Here is a 26,317-nt window from a genome sequence, read left to right on the forward strand (position 1 = left end):
AAAACAGTTTCAGTCATGTGTAAAGGAGTGCACTCATAAGCACAGAAGTCATCCAATAAGCCAAAAAGGATTAGTTGAGTCACCTTGAATCAGCAGTGTCATTTTGCCCAGTAAAATTGTATTATGGGAGCTGGAGCTGGCCCTGTGATTTGTGTCCTCCTGACAAGGCTTCACTGTTCATTAAAGGCAGCTCCTAGACACAGAGGAACCACACACACAGGGCAGCCCTGACCACCCACCCACGCATGGACACATGCACATACATGCACACACGGATGCACGCACGCACACACATACAGTACATTGGCGAGCTCTTTATCATCTCCAACCCCCTTCTAAAAATAGAATATCCATTTCATCTATTTATTTATGGATTTATGGAAAAAAGAACAACTTAGAATTTGATTTGTCACTGAAGTGATTAATTTCACACTGCTTTATTTTTGTTTTAACCCTAGAGAACCCACACCCATTTATCCTTACAGGAAAATTATGTGAGTTATACCACAGACCAAGTGAACCATATAGAACACAGTTCTATGTTTTTTTTCAGAACAATAAAACTTAGTGTTATTATTATTTTATTATTATTTTATTGCTATTTGGATAGATCATTTTCTGTCACAGACACATGACTGTCACATGGTCATGATACCAGGATGTTGAGCATACGTCGCTTAGGGACTTAACGAGTTACAATCAGACATAAAGCTTTATAACGAAGATATGGACATTCAAAGCGCATGTGACACCGGTGTCACCGTGGGTCCTCTTGGGTTAATTTTGGTGATATGAAGAATCATGATGAACAAGCTAGAGACAGTCTATAAAGGCAACATCAGCATAAACTGTTCATCCCAGTTTAATATATATATGGGTGTGCATAATTTTTTTAAATTTTAATTTTAGGAAAAATAGTTTTACACGACTGTACATTTAGTACTAGGAAGGGGTCTTCCTCCTATTAGCAGTGGCCTGTAAACATGGGAAAGGACTTCCCCATCCATGCAATGAACTTGCACTCACATACAGTATGATAATGTTTCAATGTGCATTTATTTATTTCATCCACTCATGACCAGTTATTCTTTTTTTTTTAACTAATAGTACAGTTTATGGGTTTCTGGCCCAACCCACCTACTACCATGGTGAATGGAGAAAAAAAAGGGTCTTAAGAGGTGAAAACTCCAGTAACAACTTTATTAATATTGTTTTTCTTTTTTTTTCTGCTATACACTACGTTTGGATTACCACTCCTAGCATAATAACGCAGCTCTTTTTTTTTTGAGTGTAAACTAATTTCAAACAGAGCCTTGTTTATTAGCTTCTGTATCTCAGAACTGATTGTGAGTCAGCAGATTCAGCACCTACTGTATATTCAAAATGTTCATACTTCCAAAACTGATTGTGCCTTATGAACTACAGAGAAAGTAAGGCTCATTTTGGTTAAAATACAAGAGCTCTACTGGCAAAGCCTTTTGACATTGTCTGAATGATGAAAGAGGGTATCTGGGCTGTCAGGTGGGTGTCACCTGGTGGTCTGTGATAGGTGCAGCTGTGGCAGGGGAAACATAAGTTACAGGTACTTTCTGACGAACATTTATCTCTCCTTTACTTTCTTCCTGTTTTGTCTTTGGTCTCGCCACGCTCTGATTTTTATCTGTCTGTCTCTTACCCTTCCCCCGTCTCCCTCAGCTTGGCTAATGATTGCCACCGCCATTGTGGGTTATCTCCTGTGGTGACTGCAGTCTCAAGAGTTTTCCACCTTGCTGCATCTCAAGCCCCACTGGTCTCACTCATCCCTACTAGTCACCTGCCAGCCTCCACTCACCCCTCTTACCCATCTTTCATCTTTCTTCCAAGCGTCCCCTGGACCCCTGTGACGACCGACTGGTGGAGCCACAATGGAGGACACTTATAATAACAGGACTTCCTTGGTTAAAGGGGCCAAGGACATGGTCAAAGAGGCCAAGCGGCATGCAGCAAAGAAAGTCAACAAAGTGGTGGACCATGCCACGGATGAGTACTCATCCCACCGAAACTACAGCCGATTCCAGGATGAGGATGAAGATGAGGATATATATCCACAGCAGGATGGAGAGGGTTACCAGGACAATGAGGAAGGATCGAGCGATGCCACAGAAGGCCACGATGATGACGATGAGATCTACGAGGGCGAATACCAGGGAATTCCCTCAGCGGGTGATAGGAAACATATAGAGGGCCAGGTGGCATTGGGACAACCAATGTCAGATGCCACAAGGGACCGTAAAGTGCTGGAAGAGGAGAGGCAGGCTGATGAGGAGGAGTTGGCCCAACAGTACGAGCTGATCATCCAGGAGTGCGGCCATGGAAGGTTCCAGTGGCAGCTCTTCCTGGTCCTCGGGCTGGCACTCATGTCAGATGGAGTGGAGGTGTTCGTGGTGGGTTTTGTGCTGCCCAGCGCAGAAACAGACATGTGTGTGCCAGACTCCAGCTCAGGATGGCTAGGTAAGGAAACCTGTGTTTGTTTGTGGGCGTGCATGTTTTTACTTTTTCTAACAGTTGGGCACTTCTTTCACAATTAAAACAATTGCATCATATTTCTGTGTTTCCAAATAGCAGCTGCCAAAGATGTTTGTTGATGGCTGATGTTTATTATTGAACTTTCATTCTCTTCCACACTATGCAACGCAAATTAAGTCATCTTTGTATACAAGTTTTTTAGGCTTTGTTGTTTTCCTAACATAAATATGCTAAAAATGTGGGAATGGATCATGATTTGAAGAGGATATTGTGTCCAACTTGGATGAATGAAATTGCTGCTCTGTGCATAGTTCTATGATACACAGTATGTGTCACACTTAATCCCGTTCGTTTGTCACATGGATGAGGCGTTGCAGTCCGTTGGTCTCCTTACGAGGGTCGCTAATATTCCCTGTGTGGTTTGTGTGGTGAGTGGGTATCCCAGCTGTCCCAATGGCTGCAGATGTGTAATCCATCACCACAGAGCTGTGTATAGGGGCCTGACTCCGTGTGTCACTAACAGAGTGGCAAGGACATTAATTCAGACTCACAGAGCTTAGTAAGTGCCACAGTGAGACATGACAATTCATCAACTGAACTGCAAAGTCAGAAACAAAATTGATATGGCGTCACCTTTCTCATGAAGAAGCTTGTGGCTGAAAGTTTTAAAAATTGGACTACAGTTGGTGAATATGTAGCGTAGGGAATTTTGACGACCTCTTCACATATTGAATTTATTATAATAGGTTTGATTTCACACATTTAACAAGCTTAGATAATAAAAAATGAAATAATAACTGTGCAATTGCATTTTAATGCTATTAAATACATAAATAACATAAGAATCACTATAATTATTGTTTTAATAACACGTGAACCTCACAAGATGTTGTGTATGCACCTTCACTGTTCTGTCTATTTGCAAGTATCTGTGTAAACTCTTTCCAGCCTTTATAAGCAAGCAAAGTCCTGCAGGCATTCATGCTCTCCGCTCTGCTTCTCCTTGTTCGTGACTACGTCCTCACCCCTCCCCTATCAACCTCCTTTCTCTATGTCCCTCCCTTTTCTTCTGCCAGCCTCCCCCATTCCCTTTTCCTTTCTCCTACTGATTGCCCCAAGGCTCCTCCCTGTTGAGGTGAACATGATTGGTGTATGAGTGTGTGTATGTGTGTATATGTGTGTGTAAATGTCTGAACATAGGCTACATGATTACTATGACCTTGTTGGTATCCATTTGGAGTTTTCCAGAGTAATTACACTTAATTACAGCTAACAGAATGAAGTGCACTAATTTTTTACCGGTGCCATGGCGATATTTTATTACCTTTAAGTGTGGATATAAACACCGATCAAGATACATGGTGAAATTTAATTAAAGTGGACTAATTTTTTGCACTTTTATGCTTTGCAGCTCATAAACAATCCAGGAACACCAGGTTTATGTTTTGCATGGTCAGCCTTTAAAGATGTCTCTATTGTGTTGATCTAGTGATGTCTATGGGAGAAAGACAGAATCAGGCCATTGTACAATGTACAGACCCGGGTAGTTTTAGCAGTGGTACATGCTGTTTGATTTTTTTGTTTAAATAAACAGTTTATTGGTTTAGCTTGTGGGAAGAAAATGAGGGATCACGTCTTGCTGCTGCAGTGACTCATATTGGTTGGGCGTGGCTGCAGGGAAGGGGGTTGTTACGCATGTGTTACGCCTTCTTGGCGATGCCTGATATACTCCTCAATTATTACTCCTCAAATATACTCCTCAGTTAAGTAACATTATGCAGCTAAGTGTCTGCTGTAAATATGTTAAATATTATGTGATCTAAACCTTTAAGTTGAGAAAAAATGCAAATAAGTTCTAATACAGTGTCCTCATAGTATTTCATTCATTCATTCATCTTCTTACCGCTTTATCTGTTAGCGCGGGTCACGGGGAGCTAGAGCCTATCTCAGCTGGCATAGGGCGTGAGGCGGGGCAAACTCCGGACACGATGCCAGTGCACCATGGAGCTACACATAGAGTCATACAAACACGAACACACACACACACACACACACACACACAAACACACACACACACACACACACACACACACACACACACACACACACACACACACACACACACACACACACACACACACACTTACTCCTATGGGTAATTTGGAACGGCTGATTTACATGAAGCACATGTTTTTGGAGGTGGGAGGAATCCGGAGAACCTGGAGAGAACCCATGCTGACACGGGGAGGACATGCAAACTCCACACAGAGCGGGACTCGCCGGAACCACCTTGCTGTACGGCGACAGCGCTACCCACTGCGCCACCGTGCCGCCTCTTCTTAATATTGGTCATGTGAAAGAAGAAGATGGGGGTTCTATGTGTTTCATGGGAGACATGTTCCTTACTACTCTGTCGGCCATTATGGAGTTTACTGTAAAGTGGAACCAATTAACAAAATAAATCAGTTTGAAAACATAACTAACCAATGAAGTAAAGGAATTTACGCTCTCAAAACAAATGAATTTTCTTTATTCCCCTTGAGCTGGACTCCCAGAGTTGAAACGCGCAGCTTCATTAATAACATAACAGGCAGAGACAGAGGCAAGCTGCACGGACTGAGATGAGCCTAATGGGATAATGCAGTCTGAGAAAAAAAAACCCTGATTAGATCATAGGATCCAGTTTGGCCCTATTCTGATCTTGTAGCAATCTTTAATGTTGAATAGATTGGAGGATGGAGACGTGGGGTAGGGGGCAGTGACGTGTGGTCTATACTTCATAAAAGATGGACATTGTTGGAAGGAAACAGGATATAAAATAAGTACCCTAATATATGAAAAACAGGATGGAGTAGAAAGAGAGGGACAGCTTTGCCACATAGAAATAGCTGAGTTAAGGAGGAGTGCTTGGGAGAGAGCAGTGGGTGGACGGGGGCAAATAGGTGGCATATTGGTGGCTTTCAGTACGCCAACAATGCAAGCGAGAGCTATCATCTTAGACACAGCAGACAATGGCAATACATCAACCCTATCATTACTTATATGCTCTCCTGGCTGTCTCATTGTCTTTTCCCTGCTGAGACCTTGTTTCTCCCTCTGGTTTTCTCTGCCCTATTCTATTTCATTTAACATTCACCTCTCCCATGTTGCCCTTCTTTTCATCCTCATTTCCTTATCCTGGGATCTATACCTTTTTTTTCCCCATCTCGGGCCAACTTTGTATCCTGACTTCATTCCTTGACTTCTCTTGAGTGCCTTCACTACAGTACTTTTCCCTTTTCTGTTTCTTTTCTTTTAGAATCACTTCTGCCAATCTGCATGAGCCAGCTGGCTGGCTGTGAGGGGCTGTGTGGTCCGGGGGCAGCTGAGCATGGCTAAACTGCAGTAAGATTGCAGCGTTACTGCAGGGATTACCCCACTTGAGTCGTACAACTCCTTATTGTGTAGTAGAATTTTGCACACGTGTGTGGAAAATGATGGTGGGAGTATAGAGTATGTGTACATTCTAGTGCACATATGGACCAATCTTTCTGCCACCAACAATATCAGCCTTAAGTAAACCATATCTAACTGCTCGCTCTTATCAGAGGTTCGTAGCATCGCTACATTTTCTTGCAAATTAGCTAGAGCCTTTAATGTGTTAATGTGATGAAGGTTACTGACGATGAGTCATTTTAAACCGTGCACTCAAAGCCATATAGTATGTTACTTTCATATAGATATCAATGAAATCCCATCCCTACTGATACGACTTAAATATGACAAAAAGCTTCAATCGCTTTTTTTGCGTAGGTGGCAGAAGATGGGGCATGAATCGGATCAAAGTGACATGATGTAGTACAAATGTGATTACACGCTGCTCAGCGGAAAGGAGCTGATGACATAGCAGTAAAGAACAAACTAAGGAAAGTAAATGAGAAGAGGAGGAAAGAATAGAGGAGAAACGACAGAGAAATGAGGAATGGGGAAAAAAAGTGAGCCAAGAAATTGGAAAGCAGTAGGGGAGGACACAAGCTGAGAGAAAGAAGAACAGTGGAAAGGTTGGAATGTGAGAAACAAGAGGAGTTGAGACAAAATAAGATCAGTGGAAAAGAGAGAGAGTAGAAATATATCAAACTTGGAGAGGTTCAGTGATGCTGTTGTACGTAGCAGGCACTCTATAGTATCAGCATTACCATCATGAGTAAAACAGGATGGGTGTTTCAGCGCAACGCAGAAAGAGTTTGCACCACTATGATCATCTAAGCGTGAAATCAGAGAAGAGGTCGTGATGTAGCTCAGCGCTCCCACGGCTCTCATGGGGCTACTAGGGCTGTGACAGGACACAAAACACTGCACCAGGGCCTCCCCTTTCCTCCCCTCCTTCATCTCATTCTTTCACCCCATCTGGCAATTATAGAACTCTCCCCCCTCATTACACTTCTCTCTCCCTGTTATCACATTCATTCTCATCTATTTTGATTTTTTTTTAACTGTTCAGATATTTATTGATTCTTTTTTTTAACTCCCTACCTTTTTATCATTCCACTTAGCAACAACCAAAGAGTGTAATTGTAGAATTGTGTGTGTGTGTGTGTGTGTGTGTGTGTGTGTGTGTGTGTGTGTGTGTGTGTGTGTGTGTGTGTGTGTGTGTGTGTGTGTGTGATGTTTTACTTAATATAAAACGCCAATTCAATGGAATTTATCTTGTCTTGAGAGTGTGTCTATATTCATGCCACTCCTGGAGATGTATTTTGACATCTCAGTGCTGTTTCATGGGGCAAAACCTTTTTCTTCTGTCTGAGAGGTCTCCTGACACATTGTCATCTTCTGATGGCACTCAGACTCTATACAGGTCATCAAGTCCAAATTCAATGCAGCATTTTCCACACTGGGTAAAATGTCTGTACCAGCTGGCATCCATTCAAGGAGTTTGGGTCCTAATGTTTGATGCTTCAGAATGTGGACATTTCCTCTGCATAAGGAACAAAGATTTGGATTTCATCCTTTTTTGCAGGTTAGAATCAAATTTTACTTTGTTTAAGGCTCATCGGAAATGAAGTTTATTGATCAGCATCCTTCTTATTTCGCAAGCCTGAGAAAGGACCTACATTTATAGCTCTACTAAATCAATGACACGGCAGTATTGGATGACAGCACTCAGGGAAGAATTCATTAATCAGAACACTTCAGTTGAGGCTTTTGTGACCCAACCTTTCTTTTTTCCAGGGTGTATTGACTAACTGACTATCGTGTGAGCATCAGTCTAATGAAATATCAAAACGTTTCATGGATTGAAGTGGATTAATGATCTTACTTGCCTTTGCAAGTATGTCGATTTGTATAAATTTGAGAGAAACCATACAAACGCTTAAACTCAAGGAAAATTCAAAACTTTTTCAATGCTTTTGTTTATTAAAAAAATGTATCTGTCAGTAGATGAATAAAATATTATGCTATATAAATTAAATTAATGGGAAGATCCTTAAATTCTTAATTGAAGGCCTATCATTTAAGAACGGCAGTGTTGTAATGTTCCACCATCATGTTCCTCTGTTGCGTGTCTGTTACCATTGAAAATCGCACACAGGCTTCATTTCATGCTTAAAATATTGTCATGTGTATGCTATGAACATTGTGTGGGTTACCAATTCCTAACTAACCTTGTGACTTAAAAATGTAATTTTAAATATTCATCGTGCTACTCTCTGCTTCTGTATTTATGCTCGACAAATTTGAAGATAATTGTTCTATGCTGGTTTCCAAACATTTCTGTATTATGTGCAGCTGCCCCCAGTAAAGTTTTACTCTACCATGATACTTACGCACATCAAAATTATACATACATCATTTTCCACACATGTGTGCAAATAAATCAAAATTCATTTCTGTTTTAATTTCAGAATATCGTCAACAATAAATACTTAAGTGATTAAGAGGTAGAAGAGAGTGGTCTGACACATCAGTGGTGGCCTACCCATTGATCATTGATAGGCAGGACCAGTTGTTATTGTTATGCTAAGTCATGATATACTATAATGTTGTTTACTTTATTCAAGGACAGATAGGGCTACGGTTGAAGGCAAATGTAAAATATAATTTTGATTGAATATACCAAAGACAGCAGAAATGTGATAAACAACATTATCATACCAAGCAAAATCTGCACAGAGTTGACATGACTGCTCAAATCTTTGTCATCCAAGAATCATCTTTGAGGAGAAATTGACTCTAGGGAACAAACCCACAATTCTGGCACTTTAAAAAAATATTTTAAATAAACTCATTAACAACACAATAAGCTTGTTTACTTACTAAAAAAGCCCTCCTGCTACAATTGGAACATAAAATCAAACGTATCTTGAGTACACCAGAGTGTTCCTCCTTGTGATCGTTCCTATGGCAATTTCGCTGCAGTGTAGTCATGGCAGTCATATAATTGTGGTTCGAGTCCAAGCATCATTGACGTCAATCTGAAAGTGAAGTGTGACTCATAATCATATTACAAAGAAACCCTTCCTGAGGGAAATGACTCATGATTCTGGTGAAATATGTCATAGTTTTTGGACAGTAAGGATAATATGACACTAACTACCTGTTGCCCTCTGGTGAGGAGACAGGGTGCATAATGTCACTCTTTTTTGTATTATATTACACCACAATACACTCTTGTCTTTGCTGGCACTGGCACTGCTGACATCATGCTCAGAGCCAGAACAGGTCGGACAGAACATCAATAAATTCATTATGTAATTGACTTCCCTGTGAGGGCTGTACTCACGCTTTATTGCTCTTTAAAGTAATGGGTCATTGAGGTAATAGGAATCCAAGGCTATTTCTTATCTAAAAAGAAAAAAACACCAAAATAAAAAAAAAAGTATTGTTGGTACTGAAAGGTGAACACTGAAAGTAAAAAAAGCCTCTGAATATTTGAATGCACTACAATTTAATGGGAGGCACTTGGGCACTTTATACGTACTGTATCCTGGATATAGACCGAAGCTTTCCATTATCTTTAGTGCTGAACTAATGTCTGACATCATGATTGCAAATATCATCCCTGAACCATATTTGTGTTTAATTGTCTGCATATGTCAGGGAATGCATGAAGTGTTTAGTCTGGAATAAAAGTATACGAAAAGACATTTCTGAATACAGAGAATAGCCGTTGAAATTACAACAGATACATTTACTAGCCACGCAATGTAACACAAAAAATATACACCAAAGTGGTAATTATAGGTTCCTCTCCTGAGCAGATCGTGATGATCAGCGGGAGAAATCAATGCTGTTTTGTAGGAGCATTGATCACATTTGCGGTGAGAGACATTAAAAGAGAGCAGTGGGCCCTTGGAAAGTCGCCCTACATTACTGTTTAAATTTATGTTCATTGATTAGAGCCTGTTTTCAGTCTTTTACACACTGTATTTACTTATCAGGGTAAGAATGTACTGGGCCAGAGGGTTTTGCATTTAGATGTAGTGTTCATCGTCATCAGTCAGTGGTTTTTAGGGTACTGTCAGCAGAAGCACAATAGCAATTTTACTTGAAAATTGTATATGCAACACTCTATTGTCATAATATTAGTTGTCTGGAGTGCAAGTGTGCAGGTATGTTTAAATAAACTCTTTAGATAGATATGAGCATTTATGTTCAGCGGCAGTCTGTGTTTTATTCACTAATAAATAATCAGCTTTAGTGGAGTAACAGTCAGTGTAGAGACCATACCATGTGTCAGGAGAGGCACAGTTACAGGACGTGATTCCAGAAACACTTTTTGGAGAGCAGTTTAGGTTTTCCTTTAAGTACTTTTTTTTAAAAAATGTCAGTGTAAAAATGTGAAAGTCCACTTACACGTCAATTGTTGGTGAATGCTGATATTATGAAATACCTTAACTTTAACTCCTTGCCACTGTATCACTGGGTGAGGCATCTTTTCTGAAAAAACAGACGAAAAACAAAACAAAACAAAACTGCAGGATAGAAGTTCCTGGGGATTTCCCTTGTTTGGAAGTCAAAACTATGTCCACCAATTATCATCAAGAGATCTGCTTTTGCTGCTGTCTCCCGGAGTTCCATGTTATATTAAGGATAATTAACCCCATTGAGAAAATTTTGTATACTCTGGCATCTAGTTTTTATTTGTTTTCCTTTTTAATTCCTAGGTGGGACAGTTCAGAACGTCATAGCAATGAAACTATTAAATGCCAAAATGGATCTGGATAAAGTGGAAGATTTTTTGTGACTGTGTTTGTTGATTATGCATGCTACTCCTGAAAATAATCAAAACCAATCAAAGGTCAAGATTAAATACCAAAAAACTGTCTCTAATGGGTAGTTATTTCACAAAATCTTAGTTCGATATACAAATATGTAACCTCATAGAGAAATACGTACCTTGAGAAGTATATGTTAATATATTGTACAAGGATAGAACAACACAAAAAAAAAGAATAAAAGTCTGAAGAACTTTTCTGCTTTTGTTTCACCCAGGCAGCATTGTTTACCTGGGGATGATGCTTGGTGCTTTCTTCTGGGGTGGAATGTCTGACAAAGTTGGACGCAAACAATGCCTCCTCATTTGCATGTCCACAAATGGCTTCTTCGCCTTCCTGTCATCTTTTGTCCAGGGATACGGCTTCTTTCTTCTTTGTCGTCTCATCGCTGGCTTTGGGTAAGTTTGATGAAGGGGTAGTGCATTCAAGGACTGAACATGGTCTCACCTCATAATCTCCTTCACTGGCAATTGATCACATTATCTATATTAGTCAATTATCATTACCTCTTGTTGCCTATCTCTACAACATTATTTTCAAGGACAGAGTGAAAATGTGAACAAGAAACTTTCTCCAATGTAATTAATCTTAAGACAAATATAGCTTGAAATTTGACCTCATCTATGAATATTTCTGCCTCAGTCATTTAAAAAAGAGTTTTTATTTGGTGACTGTTATCACATCATGCAACTTTATAATGTAATCACACTATGTTTTATGTTTTCATTGTGGACTGAGACTAACTTACATATTGTGCTTTTTGGTAATTACTTAAAGTCTGTGAAGCCTCTGTAGGTTCTCAGTAATCCAGGTTGAGGTAAATCAAGAAGAGCAAAAAGAATCAACTGGACTTGCTAAAATGGGTTGAATTAGGACATATACTTCACTGATTCGGGTTAATTAAGCCCCTGATTTTTAAGTCCAGATGGTTTTGGACACCGCTGGTGGTGTGGTGTGTGAAACCAACCAACCTTAAACAAGTCCATCTGATTCTTTTTGCTCTTCCTGATCAGTCTGTGGAAGTAGAGAGAGTAGAGTAGAGAAGAGTAGAACTTTATTGATCCGTTAAGGAGGTTCCGTCAGGGAAATTAACATCTCCATCGCACACAGCACATTGAGTACACAAAAACACAGAAAAAGCACACAGAATGTACCAGCACATAGAAAGTATTACCATCACCAAATAGAAAGAGTAATAAATAACTCATCAAGAATATACAAATACAAAGGCATAAATAGGCATAGTAATAAAAAGGCATAAATAAACAGGCCTAGTTAGGCATGGGTAGAGTGAAGTGTCCATAGTGTTTGCATTGTTTATGGTGTATTATGTGTGTCATCCCTCAACTCTTGTGTAGACTCTCTTCTTCTGATAAATAAAACTTTCTCCCTCTGTTTCAGTGAAAATTAGTGTATTTAACATGTTGCATTGTATAACCAGTGACATTGATGCTCATTAATTCTAAGTTCAGTATTCCTAAGACTGTATACGTTTTTTGAATTAACCAATGTGAGTTTTTTGGCGAAGATGTTGATTTATTATTTCCTTATTGCCGGCTGTGTACCTGCTCCTTTGAGAGGTAATTTAGTAATTGCATCTGCATAACTCTCTTCAAAGACCTTCAGAATAACTCAAAAAGCTGTCCAAAGTGCCACTGGAAGCAATTTCTCTGAATCATGAGTCACTGGCGGTGAGGATTTTTGAAAAGATAGTGTTTGCATTTCTCTAGCAATGAACATTTACTTAATGCTATTACATCCTAAATAAACCCAAACACTTTAAAGATTTAGACTTAGAGAATTAAGCTAAACGATAGTTTAATTGGTAATGTCTGACTTCTTCAAGACAAAGAAGGAACTAGAAATGTACTTCCATTTTAGTCATGGTTTAACTCTATTTACATCAATACTTCTAACTTTCTTGTTCTCTCTGTGTCTTGTAGGATAGGAGGTGCTGTGCCCATAGTTTTCTCCTTCTTTGCAGAGGTGTTGTCCAGAGAGAAAAGAGGAGAACACCTCAGCTGGTTGTGTATGTTCTGGATGATTGGGGAGATCTATGCATCTGCCATGGCCTGGGCCATCATACCACATTATGGTGAGTTTATCAGGTTTCTCATCAATCTGAACCTGCTACTCTACAATAGCATTAGAAAGTTTAGTTAGAGTTCTTAGCAATGTGACATTAATATAAATTCCTGACCACAGGTTACAAAAGGTAAGACTTCCCCATGGACCTATTTTGAGGTGCTATTTTTTTCTTTCAGGGGAATCAATCATTTAATAATGCTGAGTGGCTGCAGGGTGTGAAAGGTAGAGGTTAAGAGATTAACATAGATACCATGTAGCAGGCACTTGCTTAGAGTGTTAGGATGGGCTGGATGTCGAAGAAGCTATGATTTATGCCAATACTGAATTAGATATACTGCCATCATGTACAGAAATAAGAAGAAGGGGATGAACGTTCTCTTCTCTTCTATTGCTTACATTCCCCTCACTTCCTTCCTGCTTTTTTAACCTGATGTCCCTTCCATTTACTGCCTCTCCTCTCCTGTTTTACACTCTTCCCATCCCTCCATCTAACTCTGTCCTTCCTTTTTATTACCTCCACTCTCTCTCCTGTCTCCGTCTCTGCAGTGTTCTTCTTGATCAAGCATAATTAGATTTTTCTCCTTGCTCTAATAGGACAAAGCTACAGCCAGGGGTGATTTATGGCCAGACTATGCTTTAGCCAACCTGTGACGTCAGCGATGGGGAGACGGTGTGCCTGTGTATGTGTGTTGCTCTGAGTGGTATGGATGATGTTTAACTGGGCTGCAGTCACTTACTGGTCTTCTTCTCAGCAAATCAACGCGACAACATCTGACATTGCAGGAGGTCATTCTGGTTCATGCACACACAGCATTGGTAATTATTTTTCATACATGTATACCCACACGTATAGTGCTGTAGATTCACTTATAGAGTTATAGATGCAGTGACGAAGGAGTCACAAAACCCTCTGAAACCTAATGTTCATGAGGGAACTCTGCTGTCAGATCTGCTGATGTCATATTGAGGAAATGGTAGTGGCTTTACTCTGCTCTTATTCTCTCTGACACTCACTACTACTCTCTCTCTTATCTGAGAGAGAACTATGTATCTTGCCCACGTACTCAAGTGCTTAGCAGTGGTTTTGATGTTTTTACCAAAGTACTGCAGTGTCTGCAACTAACAGTGCTTGTGTGCGTGGGCCAAAATGCCTCCTGTGGAGATACCTTTACATCTTTGAACAAGGATATTAGGTAATGATAGAAGTGTCTCATAAGTGGTGTTTAATATGCCATTACTGCTCCCATTTATCTTCTCCACTCGCTGACTCTCAATGTCTCCAAAACGACTCCCAGCAATATCACAGCTGTGGCCCTGAAAGGAGGTCTGCTCAGCACAGATCTTCATCTTGCTAAGAGTCTGATGGGTTTATGTCAAGAATACCCGCCACCAGAGTACCTTTGTTAGACACAGTACCGATCTGCAAATTAAGGATTAAATATCTCCCTTGGTGAATTTAACATGCTTGTCAGTTACTCATAACTCTGTTTATTGTAGTCCTTGAGGCTTTCAAAGGCAATAAATAAACCATGAAATACCTAAAGTAGTGTGTATTGCCCTGTATATCTATCTGTCCGTCTGTCTGTCTGTCTATCTATCTATCTATCTATCTATCTATCTATCTATCTATCTATCTATCTATCTATCTATCTATCTATCTATCTATCTATCTATCTATCTATCTATCTATCTATCTATCTATCTATCTATCTATCTATCTAACTATTTATCTATCTATGAAATATCTTCAGATGTGATTAAGCGCTATATAAATAAAAGTTGATTGATTCATATGTATCTATATACTTCATGTATTCCTATGGGAGTAGTTTATCATTGCTGACTCAGTCATCCGTAAACTTATTCAATTATGTACATAATACCTGTAATGAGATTTCCAATGGCACTGATGAAACGCTTACCCTGTGGGGCAGGAAGTCTCAATACATTTCTGGAGAAAAGGCAATCATTGCTGAACAGGGTCTTCATTTTTACATTGTGTGAAGGGGATCAAATTTATCAAGTTTTATTTACATAGCACTTTATCATGGCAACAGACATTTCAAAGCGCTTTAACAGACAGAAAAACCCAAGTGAACCCTCCAGAGCAAGCATAAGCAACAGTGGCAGGGAAAAACCCCCTCATTGAGGAAGAAACTCCGGGCAGGACCCAGACTGCCCGGAGTGTATTGTAAGTGTTTCTGTGTTCGTCCGTCTGTCTTCACAACCGTTGCAGATAGAAAGATGAAACAAAAAGCACATTACTCGGGCGGCAAAGGGGATGAAAATGAGATGGCCTTGAGAAAACTAGATCAAGGTCAAATTTCAGCTTTTGTACACTCAGGAACCGGATAAGCTAGAAAGACAAGAGAGAAGGCAAGTGTGAGTAAGACCATAGATCAAAGCTTGTGCTTTGATCTATTAAAGTAGGTCAGGGGTGTCATGGGATGTTGCAGTCTCTGACTGCCTTGTTTGCCTTTGCAGTTTTGCTATTTAGCCCTACTGGGCACAAGCTGTGTGTCAACCATAGTCTTGGTTTTATGACTAGGAAGAGTACCAGAGATGCATTATTTGCCTTCAGAATTTTGATGGAGAAGTACAGAGAAAGTCAGAAGGAGCTACATTGTGTCTTTGTAGATCTAGAGAAAGCCTATGACAAGGTATTCAGACTGGAACTGTGTGGTACCACTTGAGGAAGTCTAGAGTGGCAGAGAAGTATGTTAGAATAGTAAAGGATATCTATGTGGGCATCAGAACAGGAGTGAAGGGTACTGCAGGTATGACAGAGGAGTTCAAGGTAAAGGTGGGACTGATCAGGGATCAGCTCTGAGGCCCCTTCGTGTTTGCAGTGGTGATGGACAGGCTGATAGATGACATTATACTGGAATCTCCATGGACCATGATGCTCACAGATGACATAGTGATCTGAAATGAAAGCAGGAAGCAGCTGGAGGAATATTTAGAAAGGTGGCGGCATGTGTTGGAGAGAAGAGAAATGAAGGTTAGTTAAAGTAAAACAGAATATCAGTACATAAATTAGATGAAATGTTTGGGTGACAAAGTTAGAGAGAGCAGACTTTGATTGTTTGGACATGCCAATAGGAGATTGTGAGTACTGTTTATTGGAAAAAGGGTGTTGAGGATTGAGCTACCAGGCAAGACAGCAAGATGAAGATCAAAGAGAAGGTGGATGGATGTAGTGCAGGAAGACATGAGAGCAGTTGGTGTTAAATAGAAGGATGCAGAAGATAGGCTGACATAAAAAAGGATGACATGATGTGGCAAGCCCTATTGGGACAAGCTGAAAGGAAAAGGAAAAGAAGGCCTTTGCAGTTTCGCTTCACATTAAACTTTTGTGAATTTTCCTTTGCTAATTTCTGCCTTCTACTGACACACTATTATGACTCTGGTCTTTTTGAGATACATTAAAGAGGCTCATTCAATTTGAAAAGTGTTATTTTAGTTGTTATATTGCTTTCAAAGTTCTTTCTTAATATGCAGTTGAGATTAATTCAAAGCAGACGTTTTCTGGCATAACCATTAGTGTTAATCCCTTCCCTATCCCGACTCCCTCCTACGCCTCCTGATGGATAATGGTGCTTTTCCCTTTAGCGCAGCATCTCCACAAGGCACGATGCGTTGACAAACGTAGGAGGTCACGACTGACACAACAGCCCTTTTTAGTGTTTTCTCTAAAAGTCCATGCGAATACAGACAGATCCATAAATACAGTTCATAGAAAACACAAGTATTCAGCAAAACTTAATTGCATTAATACTTTGAGATGAGTGTTAATTTTCTTAATTTCATCAAGTGTTTATATTTTTTCACTCTGATAAGTCTCACGTCATTAACTCCCTTTCACTGAGTTGTCTTTCAATTATTTTGTGAAAATATTAAAAAAAAAAAATCCTTTGTATTTGATTGTTTATGTGGGGGTGGGAGTATCATGTTTTGGCAGTATGTTAGCTGTGTCAGCATCATCTGCATATAGCAACTCTTGTTATTAATTTCATGCTGCTATACCAGTTTTTGTGTATGTGCATGTATGTTTGTGTTCCTTTTTTGTGACGTTTTATAAGCCTGTGTATGTGTGTGTATGTTACAATGATTAATGACACTGGGAGAGTGCCTGTGGGCTGAGATCAGGTGCAACAAGATTTAACTTAGCAGTAACACTCAATTCCTTTCCAACACATTCAATTAACCCATCCCTGTGCGCTTCTCTCAGCTCCCACTGCAGAGCCATTCATCTCACATCACTCCACTCTGGCTGTAGAGTGCACTCACATAAAATATCATCTCATATTTGTAGCCCCTTTTTGTTGTTAGTGTAAAACTCAAGCAGACCAATAAAAATTAGTCGCTCAGAGAGTAGTATCTATAGTACATCTACAAAAAGATTTAGTGATGGCTTATTCAAAGCGTCATGATTAAATGATCATATCTGCTTCTTTTCTCCCTGTGTGAGTTGAAGATTGGCTAAATAGCCACCTGCTGGCTTCAAATGGTGCATTGGATGTTAGTTTAGTAATTCATATACTTGACACATTGTGAATTTGTTGACTTTGAGATCCTGAAAAATTAGCTGAACTTTTCCTTGCAGAATTATTTTCAGGCAGACTTCAAGGATTTAGCTTAGCATAGCAATGCTATGTGCAACCTCATCAGCAAAACAAAAGAGTGGCATATGGGATAATTAATGTAAAAATGTCATGAAATGATTTTCAGTCCAAAAATAAGTGACCCTCTTGTAAAGGGGGGTAAACTCCAACACGTGGCGGCTGAGCTGTGGGGCCGTAAGCAAGCCGACACCAGCCTGCTTTCCGCTCACCCTGGGCAACACCAGAAAAGTGGAGAGTTTATCCCATCTCAGGGGGTTGGGTTCTAGAGCCCAAGTTTTGGGTAGAGGTGAGCCTGAGTACATCTCGTGCGTACCTCTCAACCTCCTTCACAAGCTCCGACCCCCCCCTCCCCAGCGAGGTGGCATTCCATGTCCCAAGAGCCACTCTCTTTGTCTGGGGTTTGGGTCATTGAGCCCCATGCTGTCGACTGCCACCCAACCCATATTCATATTCTCAACTTATTTTAATTTTCATTTGCATCAATGGATTTAAGTACACACTTTAATTTCCAAGAAGACTTTTACTTATAAACAACAAGCTAATGTAAATGGCTGATAAACTTGATGTTAAGCTCTTAAAGTTAATATTTTCCACAGGAGTCAGTGAAAAAAAAATCAGAGTTTAAGGGTTTTAGCAAAGTATAGTTTTTCATGGTTTTCCAAAAATGGTACCTTTTCTCTATCCTGTACAGATACCCCAGACAAATAGCATCCTCTCTCTTTTGCAGAAAATAGTCACTGTGAAGCACCCTTCATACATGAGGCCAACTATGACATTATAGTACACTTTGTAATGTAGAGTAGTTGTGTTCACAGCTTTGTTTGCTGCTCCCAAGTCTGCAACAGTCTGGCAGAAATACAACATTAAGTTTTAACATTTCGTCCAGAGTCTATTTGATGAAGATTGATGTGGAGATAAGCCATATTTTGTTGTTGGATAATCTTGAATACTGTTCATATGACTTTGCTACATTTTGTGAATTTTATATTGCTTTTAAAATTCCAGTGTATCACTATAGACATTCACACAGCTTCAGAGAGGTCCATACATTTTTAATGAAATATAAATTGTCGTGCCTCCTACAAAAATTAAAAATGCATTAATTTCAGGCATCCTTATCATACCTGAATATCATTGATGTTGAATGCCGCTGTCTGCAGGTTGGAGTTTCAGTATGGGATCAGCATACCAGTTTCACAGCTGGAGGGTGTTTGTGGTTGTGTGTGCCCTGCCCTGTGTTTGTGCTGTGGTCGCACTTACCTTCATGCCAGAAAGTCCCAGGTTCTACCTTGAGGTAATTATACTTTCCCTAATTACTGCTTAAGAAATATTAACACTGAAACTTTTCAAACATTTCATGCTTGCGTCACAGTGCTGCGTCATTTTCACTAACAAATTAAGAGTATTTGGACAATTTCCGACAGATGTTTAACAAGACCAAACAGTATGAGTCATCCAAAACTCTGGGAGGAGGTATTACACATAGAGACCATGAGATTTGTGACAGTATGTTCCCTGCTGCAGGATAATTATACTTTGAAGCGAAATGAGTCATTGCTGTCGTGACACATAATTTTTGCCGATTTTGGAGAAGCTAAAGAAATGTATTCATGTACAGTGTATACGGTTTTGGCTGAGACTGCGTCCATGAGTAAATGAAACCGAAGCTGATCCTGTGACGTTTCTCGTCCCCTCTCTTTTACATTTTTTCTCTTGTCAGGTGGGGAAGCATGATGAGGCCTGGATGATCCTCAAGCAGATCCACGACACTAACATGAGAGCACGTGGGCAACCAGAGAAAGTCTTCACCGTGAGTGCTCTCTTCTGGTGTGCACTCTCTTGGTTGAGCTTCCTGATGCTTAACGAAGCAAAGAAGCTTATATTCTGCCACTGCTGGGACAGGTTTAACACTTTCAGCATGCAGGATCATATATGAATAATGAATGTCCTTAAAGCTGTTTTGTGTCATTCAGGCTTATTTGCTGCACCTTGGAAAACATGTTCAGCAAGTTCCTTTGATCTTATACTGCGAGGCATTCAGTTGACATCCTTTCATTTTTATCACAATTTGTATTTCAATCTTGTGAAAGACTAAGGTCATCTGAAAAAAATATTATAAACCTTGAGTGTAGTGTGAATGTGTGGTTCTATACAGTGATGATTATTTTCTGTTGTGATTTCTCAGGTGAACAGAATCAAGATCCCCAAACAGCTAGATGAACTGGTGGAAATGCAATCAGAATCTGGCAATCGGGTTTCCAAGTTTTTCTTTAGGATAAAGGCTGAAATACATGGGGTGAGCATGTGTATTTTATATTGACTTGCAGGAGAACCCTTATATGCTAAGTGTTCATTTTCTTAATAAGATCATCTCTGTCCACTGCCACAAGCAGAGATTCCCTTTTTAGTGAAGTACAATGCCTTTTGTCTCTTTTTAGATCTATCTGAATCTCATGAAGTGCTTCAACTACCCCATGCGAGAAAACATGATGCGACTAATGACAGTGTGGCTCACACTGTCATTTGGGTGAGCATCTTTTCTCATGTCATTTGCGTTGCACAAAAAAATCAGACAGATCTACACTCAGATAATAGCACTAGTCAGTCAGGCTTGCAGCCGCATTGCATTTCTGTCCTCTTGATTTCTCTGTGGTGCAGAAGTTGCATGCTCTCAGAAATCAATCACACTCTGTGGATCAATACCAGTTCTTTGGTGTCTCAGTGGGAGCAGAAATAGGAGTGAAGGCAGCTGGAGATTAAAACATGCTGAGAACACTTTTAAATCAAGCAAAAACCATACATGTGTCTTATTGTCTGTCTACCTCTGCCTCAGTCTGACTGCAGGTTTGTCTGTGTTCAGATTTAAGTGTAAAATCTGCACTTTTTTCCTGATTGATTGTAATATCCTTTAATCACTGTATTTGCTCGGTTGCAGGTATTATGGTCTGTCAGTCTGGTTCCCCGATGTCATCAAGCACCTTCAGGCAGACGAGTATGCCTCCAAAGTGAAAACCCACATCAATGAAAGTACTGAAGACTTCACTTTTAACTTCACTCTGGAAAACCAGATACACAAAAATGGCCTCTTCATCAATGATCGGTACAAAAACAGTATTATCTCAATTAGTGGATGATAACCATGTCTTGTCAATTTAAAATGGACACATTTTTAAAATATTTGGGATTAAAAGTGGACAGACGTGACTGCCCTGCAGTTAAAATGTCACCTGTTACACTGTGCCTCTTCAGATTCATCAATATGAAGCTCAAATCTGTCACTTTCGTTGACTCAACCTTTCGTAACTGCTACTTCGAGGATGTGTCATCAGTGGGCTCCTTTTTCCGTAATTGTACATTCATTGATGTTTTCTTCTTCAACACAGGTGAGCCATTGGAACTGGTTTTTAACTACTCCATTTTTTCAAGTAGACGTTTCTAATTTGGTGCAATGACATCAAGGAGAGTGAGGAAAGAGAAACCTCAGCTGTGACAATTTACTGCACTGTGAGAGGGTATGTTTAATTACAGACAGATTGTGATTATTTTTATTTTTTCTGCCAGATATTGATGACTCTAAGTTGATAGATGGCACAGAGGTGATCAACAGCACATTCAGCCACAATAAGACGGGATGCCAGATGACATTTGATGATGACTACAGTGCCTACTGGGTTTACTTCATTAATTTTCTGGGGACCCTTGCCGTGCTGCCTGGCAACATTGTGTCAGCCCTTCTTATGGACAAAATTGGGCGTCTGTCCATGTTAGGTAAGAACAGGCATGAGGTTTGTGATGATGCATACACTTGAGTGTGAGAAGGAAATTTGAGTGGGCCAAAATGTTTACTTTAAAATGAATATTAGATGAATGTCCTGTGCTCTGGATTCTGTTCCTTCACTCCTACTACATATGTTTTTACCTCCATCAGGTGGTTCCATGATTCTCTCAGGCATCAGCTGTTTCTTTTTGTGGTTTGGCACCAGCGAGTCAATGATGATTTTCATGTTATGCCTTTACAATGGTCTCAGTATCTCTGCCTGGAACTCACTGGACGTGGTCACGACTGAGTCGTTCCCTACTGTTTGGAGGTGAGGGGACAAACTATAGATGAGTACATAATAGGGTTAAATAGCTTTTTGATCTGTCACAGATTTACGAATAATGGACAAATATGCATATGAACGCACAGATCTGATTTGTTCAATTTAAACATATTTTCCTCTTTTTACCTCCTTCTGATTTTTCCGTCCAGGGGAACAGGCTTTGGATTCTGCAACGCTCTCTGTAAGCTGGCTGCAGTGATGGGAAATCTGATTTTTGGTTCTCTTGTCGGCATCACAAATGCCATCCCCATCCTTATGGCCTCATCTGTGCTCGTTGGAGGAGGCCTGGTTGGACTTCGGTTGCCTGACACCAGGGCAAATGTCCTCATGTAACACCAGCTGGGGAAACCTGGCAAAAACTTGGGTGTGTCCAAGTGGAAGCCCAGGGAATGCTGAGAAAGGAGTGCAAAAGGCTTGGTTCACACATACAGTATCTTAACACTATGAACCACATTTCGCTAACATACAGTACTGTGTTGTATAGTATACTGTAGGTAAACACAAATAGCAATTCACCTTTTTCCAGCGTGTAGTACTTTCATCATAAAAATGAAAATCTTTGTAATGATCTGTAGTTAGTAATAAGGTTCACCATTTTGCACATGCATTGTTACGAATCTTCACATGATAGTTGACATTTTGCACATGTGTACTGAGGCTTTGCTTGGTGACTGGTTGCACTTTCCAGCTGCAGCCGTAACCTTGTGTGTATTCACTGCATGGTTAAAGATTTTAATATTGATATGTCTTATTAGAACAAGCCAGATGGGGAGAAAAGTGAAAAACAAGCTGTAATGAGCGCAGTCAACCTGCTGTGTGACAACGTAGGGAATAGATGATCAGATATAGCGGTCACACGACACAGCTGTAGGACAGCTGGCTCGCCCATAGGACCCATATTCATAAGACATGTTGACACGGTGCAGAAAGTCAACATACACTAACATCAACACACGGAAATAGCTTATGTACTTTATGAATAGATGTCTTAACATAAACTAACTCATACATAATTTTCTCTATTTGCACTATACTATCCATCCAAAGCTGTATTATGCTCAACATCTCCATCCTTTTCAATGTATATAATTCACACAGAACACCAAGCCCTTTGCATTCCTACCTAAACATGAATAAAAAAGGCCATATTGATCTTTTTTTCTTTTACCAGTGTTTGTTTGGTGTGTTGGTATAAGGCTGCTAATTCTATTTTCTGTTGTGTTATTGTGGAATTTGGAAGGACAAACTATTATGTTACTCCAAGTTCCCGTCCTTGTGTAATATTACTGTAAAAAGGCTGTCCAATAACATCTCCTTACGATTTATCTTTGGGTTCAGACTTTCTCGAGGCACTGATATTGATAACGATATTATCATTTTGAAAATACTGAATGGCCTTTTTAATGTGCCTCTCCTTAACTGGAGCAGTTTGCTCATTGTCATGTGGTGTCCAAAGGTCATGAAGAACATACAGAAGCAGAATGGGAAGGATATATTGAATAATCAAGGTGATTTGGTCATAGATGGGAAATATCTGGCCAGTACAGTATGTTATGAGTGAATACATTTTTGGTTTGCACCTCATTTCTTTTGTTAAACCTTTCTATTTTGCAAAATCCTGTTGTTTTGAGCCTCCTCCTCTCCTGACTATCACCGTTTTCCTGCAGGTAACAAAAAAACATTTTAATCAAATGGTGTAAGATTTCCATGCAGGACTACAAAGGAATAGTATAATCAACAACCACCTCTTTATTAGGGCTATTTGGTGCCACCCATGATGAAAATGTCTCCTAAGGAAACTTTTGTGCTTTGTATTTTAAAACATTCAGAAAAAATATGTTAACATGTATTATTTGTTTCATTTGAAGATGTGAATCAGTTACAAAACAAAAACAGATTAATGAATTGAACCTTGGTCATTTTTGTGACTTTACAAGGCTGCGGTTACTCTGTGTTTGTCATATTTAAAACCATAACCAACATCATGTTATATACAGTAAGTAGCTGTTTCTTCTCTTTCAGCTTTGTAAAGTCAATGCATATTGGCCAAGATCATGATGGTTTAGTCATCATGCATTTTTCAGTGTTGAAATAGGCGAGAGTTCCAAAAATTCAAACTGGCATTTACATTTTCAGATATGTGTAATACAACATATACAGTGTTCTCAGTCCTAATTAATGTGTGCTTGTGAATTGTAATTTCTGTGGCAAAGAGCCAGAGTCCTCCAGCTTCCTCTGTCTGTATTTGTGGTATCTGTGATTGCAGCATAGAGGTAGTTTGCCCTCGCACTGCAGTTGGCTCAGATAAAGCCACTCAACAACAACCCACTGGCTTACAAAGTGGTTTCTGTACACATGCATCCATTTTCATGATCACAGCTTGTTTGTGTGAAATTCATTGGAAAGAAAATGAAGTGTGCTGCTAATAAAAAATAAATATTTTGATATGATTTATATATTTTAGAAGCAAAGAATGGCATAGACATAAATTATATAAAATATATAAAAAGAAAAAGGCTTTCCCTATCAATCCAATTGAACCCTAATTTGTAAGAATTGCAGAAAGATGTGGTTCTGGATGTGGTCAAACCTTTCTTTGTGCCAGAGCTACCTGTTGTTTTATGTTGGGGAGTAATAACAGTACATTTATTGCTTTTATTTATTTATTTTTAAATATTTGGGGTATTGCTTAAATGTACTAAGTTTATGTAATGGCGTGTGTGTGTGTGTGTGTGTGTGTGTGTGTGTGTGTGTGTGTGTGTGTGTGTGTGTGTGTGTGTGTGTGTGTGTGTGTGTGTGTGTGTGTGTGTGTGTGTGTGTTGTGAGATCAAGACAGAATCCTGTTTGGGTGTGGTGTGTGCATGCATGAGTGTAAATAATATACATATCAAAGCTGATATAACTTTTGGGTTGTATGTGTGTAAGGTCTGTGACTGATTCATGTCTCCTACATTTGTCCTAACGATAGACCCATCTGCTATATCACTGTTTTCTCTGTGTCCTTGGCTTTGAGCTCCTGTTTATCAACTACTTTGTGCGTGTTTGGATGTCTGGGGGTGAGTCTGGATGTGTGTGTGTTAAATGTTGCATGTATGTAGAAAAGAAAAAATGCTTTTCATTTGTGCTTAACCTTGTGTTCTTATTGTAAATTGCTCTGACGAAAAATGTAGGCAATACTTTGATTTTAGTTCAGGAAAAATGTGAATGTATCTTGTAAGTTATGTTCATCAATTCTACGGTGGTAATGTAATGTATGTGAAAAATGAAGCTATGTATATTACTGTGAAAGGCCTGTTAGTCAAAGAATGGAAGAGCTATGTGTAAAGGTCCGTTAATGTGAAAATATTGAAGGAAATATTTGCCTAATTCCCTGTAATTAATACTAGAAACTGGAAAAAAAAACAGGGACTGCAGATTGTGCTGCTTTTGAAAATATACACAATAAAGATTATGTTCTCTTGCAAATTGTGTAGATTGATATTACAACCCTTATTTTAATGTAAGAATAAGATCATCTCTATACTGTACATTTATTACATTGGCAAACATTTATTTCACAACAGGAATCCAAATTATTGGCTGGAAGTGTGGAAATGCATTGTCATGCTGTTGAATTATATGTCACAATACCGACGATTGCCAAGATTGTTAACAATTTGCCTTCATCAACTGGTGGAAAAGCGGCAGGTCAGCAAGGGTGAAGAAAGAGCGTTCTTGATCATTACCTGTACATTATCTAAAAGCAATGCTGCCACCTAGTGGATGTTATTGGTGACAAACAGTAAAGGCACCGACACTTAGTGGAGGCATTTCCGGTGACATACCCAGATTGTAGTGAGATTTGCGATCTTTTGACCAGCAGGTGGAGGAAGCGTCTTTCTCTCCCATCAGAGACTTCACCTCAAAGCAAACACTCGGTTCAGGAGTCAAAGCCAAAGAACAGCACACCATGGGGATTGTGCGTCGCAAGTGACAGTTCAGGCTTTCCACTTTGCAGCCCGTTGTGTCCCGTTTCCGCCCCCCCTCTCTCTCCTCTAGTTAGCCGCAGCATTTGTTTCATTCATTCCGGCATATCGTTTGAGGGGCGGCGTGTTTCTGACAGGCTGCTTGACACGTTAGCGAGTGGGCTGAAGTTATTTCCCGTTCAGGCGAGTTCACTGGAGGAAACTACGCAACATGTACCATGAAGAAACCGCCACTTTACAAAAGCCACGATATGGAAGTAAGTAAGATCTCAGGATTTAAAGTTGTGATGAATTTACACCCCCATGTCTGGAGCAGAGCGTGAATTTACAGCAAAGTCAGCGGCTTGTGGGGATGTTTGATGAGCAGCAGGTGGTTCAGCAGCACCTGGACAGCTGATGCTGCTCGAGTTGGTGTGACAAAATAAAAAATAAAAAAAAGAAGTGTTTTCAAAGGAGAACGACAGTAAAATAAATAAATAAATTAAAAAAAACAGACCAGTGAGAGAGGATTGTAGGCTAAGACTCACATCCTGTTTGTTAAAATAAAGCGGTACAAGTTTCAATTTACAGAGCCCCAATCTGAAGATAGTGGGATATGGAATAATATACCTAAGATTTAAATTTTTTTGAAAGCACTTAAGTTAAGAAGCTATTTTATTTAATGGCGGAGCAGCATTATCAGCATGTCTGCACATGAGGCATTTTCTCATAAGTTAACCATTAACCACATTTTGCTGCCGTCGATAAATATGTAACCGGTTGTATGACAAAGATTG

At 39.7% G+C, this 26,317-nt stretch overlaps 2 protein-coding genes and 1 long non-coding RNA gene across 4 annotated transcripts in view; 2 read left to right on the forward strand and 1 right to left on the reverse strand.

Annotated features, from left to right (window-relative positions):
* Positions 1–1,904: 1,904 nt before the first annotated feature.
* On the forward strand, positions 1,905–21,909 carry sv2ca (synaptic vesicle glycoprotein 2Ca). The gene is made up of 12 exons (XM_068309975.1): positions 1,905–2,490; positions 10,978–11,158; positions 12,704–12,855; positions 18,634–18,767; positions 19,194–19,283; positions 19,659–19,769; positions 19,912–20,000; positions 20,409–20,573; positions 20,723–20,856; positions 21,035–21,241; positions 21,402–21,561; positions 21,726–21,909. Exons 1-12 carry the CDS (start codon positions 1,905–1,907, stop codon positions 21,907–21,909), a joined length of 2,193 nt encoding a protein of 730 aa, XP_068166076.1.
* On the reverse strand, positions 20,039–25,540 carry LOC137592081 (uncharacterized). Of its 2 annotated transcripts, none has more exons than XR_011034993.1 (5): positions 25,401–25,540; positions 21,703–21,968; positions 21,393–21,551; positions 20,701–20,908; positions 20,039–20,529 (listed from the first exon to the last, which is right to left on the reverse strand). It is a non-coding gene; the product is annotated as an uncharacterized lncRNA (long non-coding RNA). The 2 variants fall into 2 exon arrangements; XR_011034992.1 differs by having other exon boundaries at positions 21,661–21,968.
* Positions 25,501–26,317, forward strand: part of iqgap2 (IQ motif containing GTPase activating protein 2) — a 31,880-nt gene continuing 31,063 nt past the window's right edge. Inside the window, exon 1 of the mRNA XM_068309970.1 lies at positions 25,501–25,798. Within this exon, the coding sequence (XP_068166071.1) occupies positions 25,753–25,798 (46 nt within the window). The 5' untranslated portion in view covers positions 25,501–25,752. The remainder of the gene's footprint in view (positions 25,799–26,317) is intronic.

This window comes from Antennarius striatus, chromosome 3 (assembly GCF_040054535.1).
Source record: "Antennarius striatus isolate MH-2024 chromosome 3, ASM4005453v1, whole genome shotgun sequence".
NCBI lineage: Eukaryota > Metazoa > Chordata > Actinopteri > Lophiiformes > Antennariidae > Antennarius > Antennarius striatus.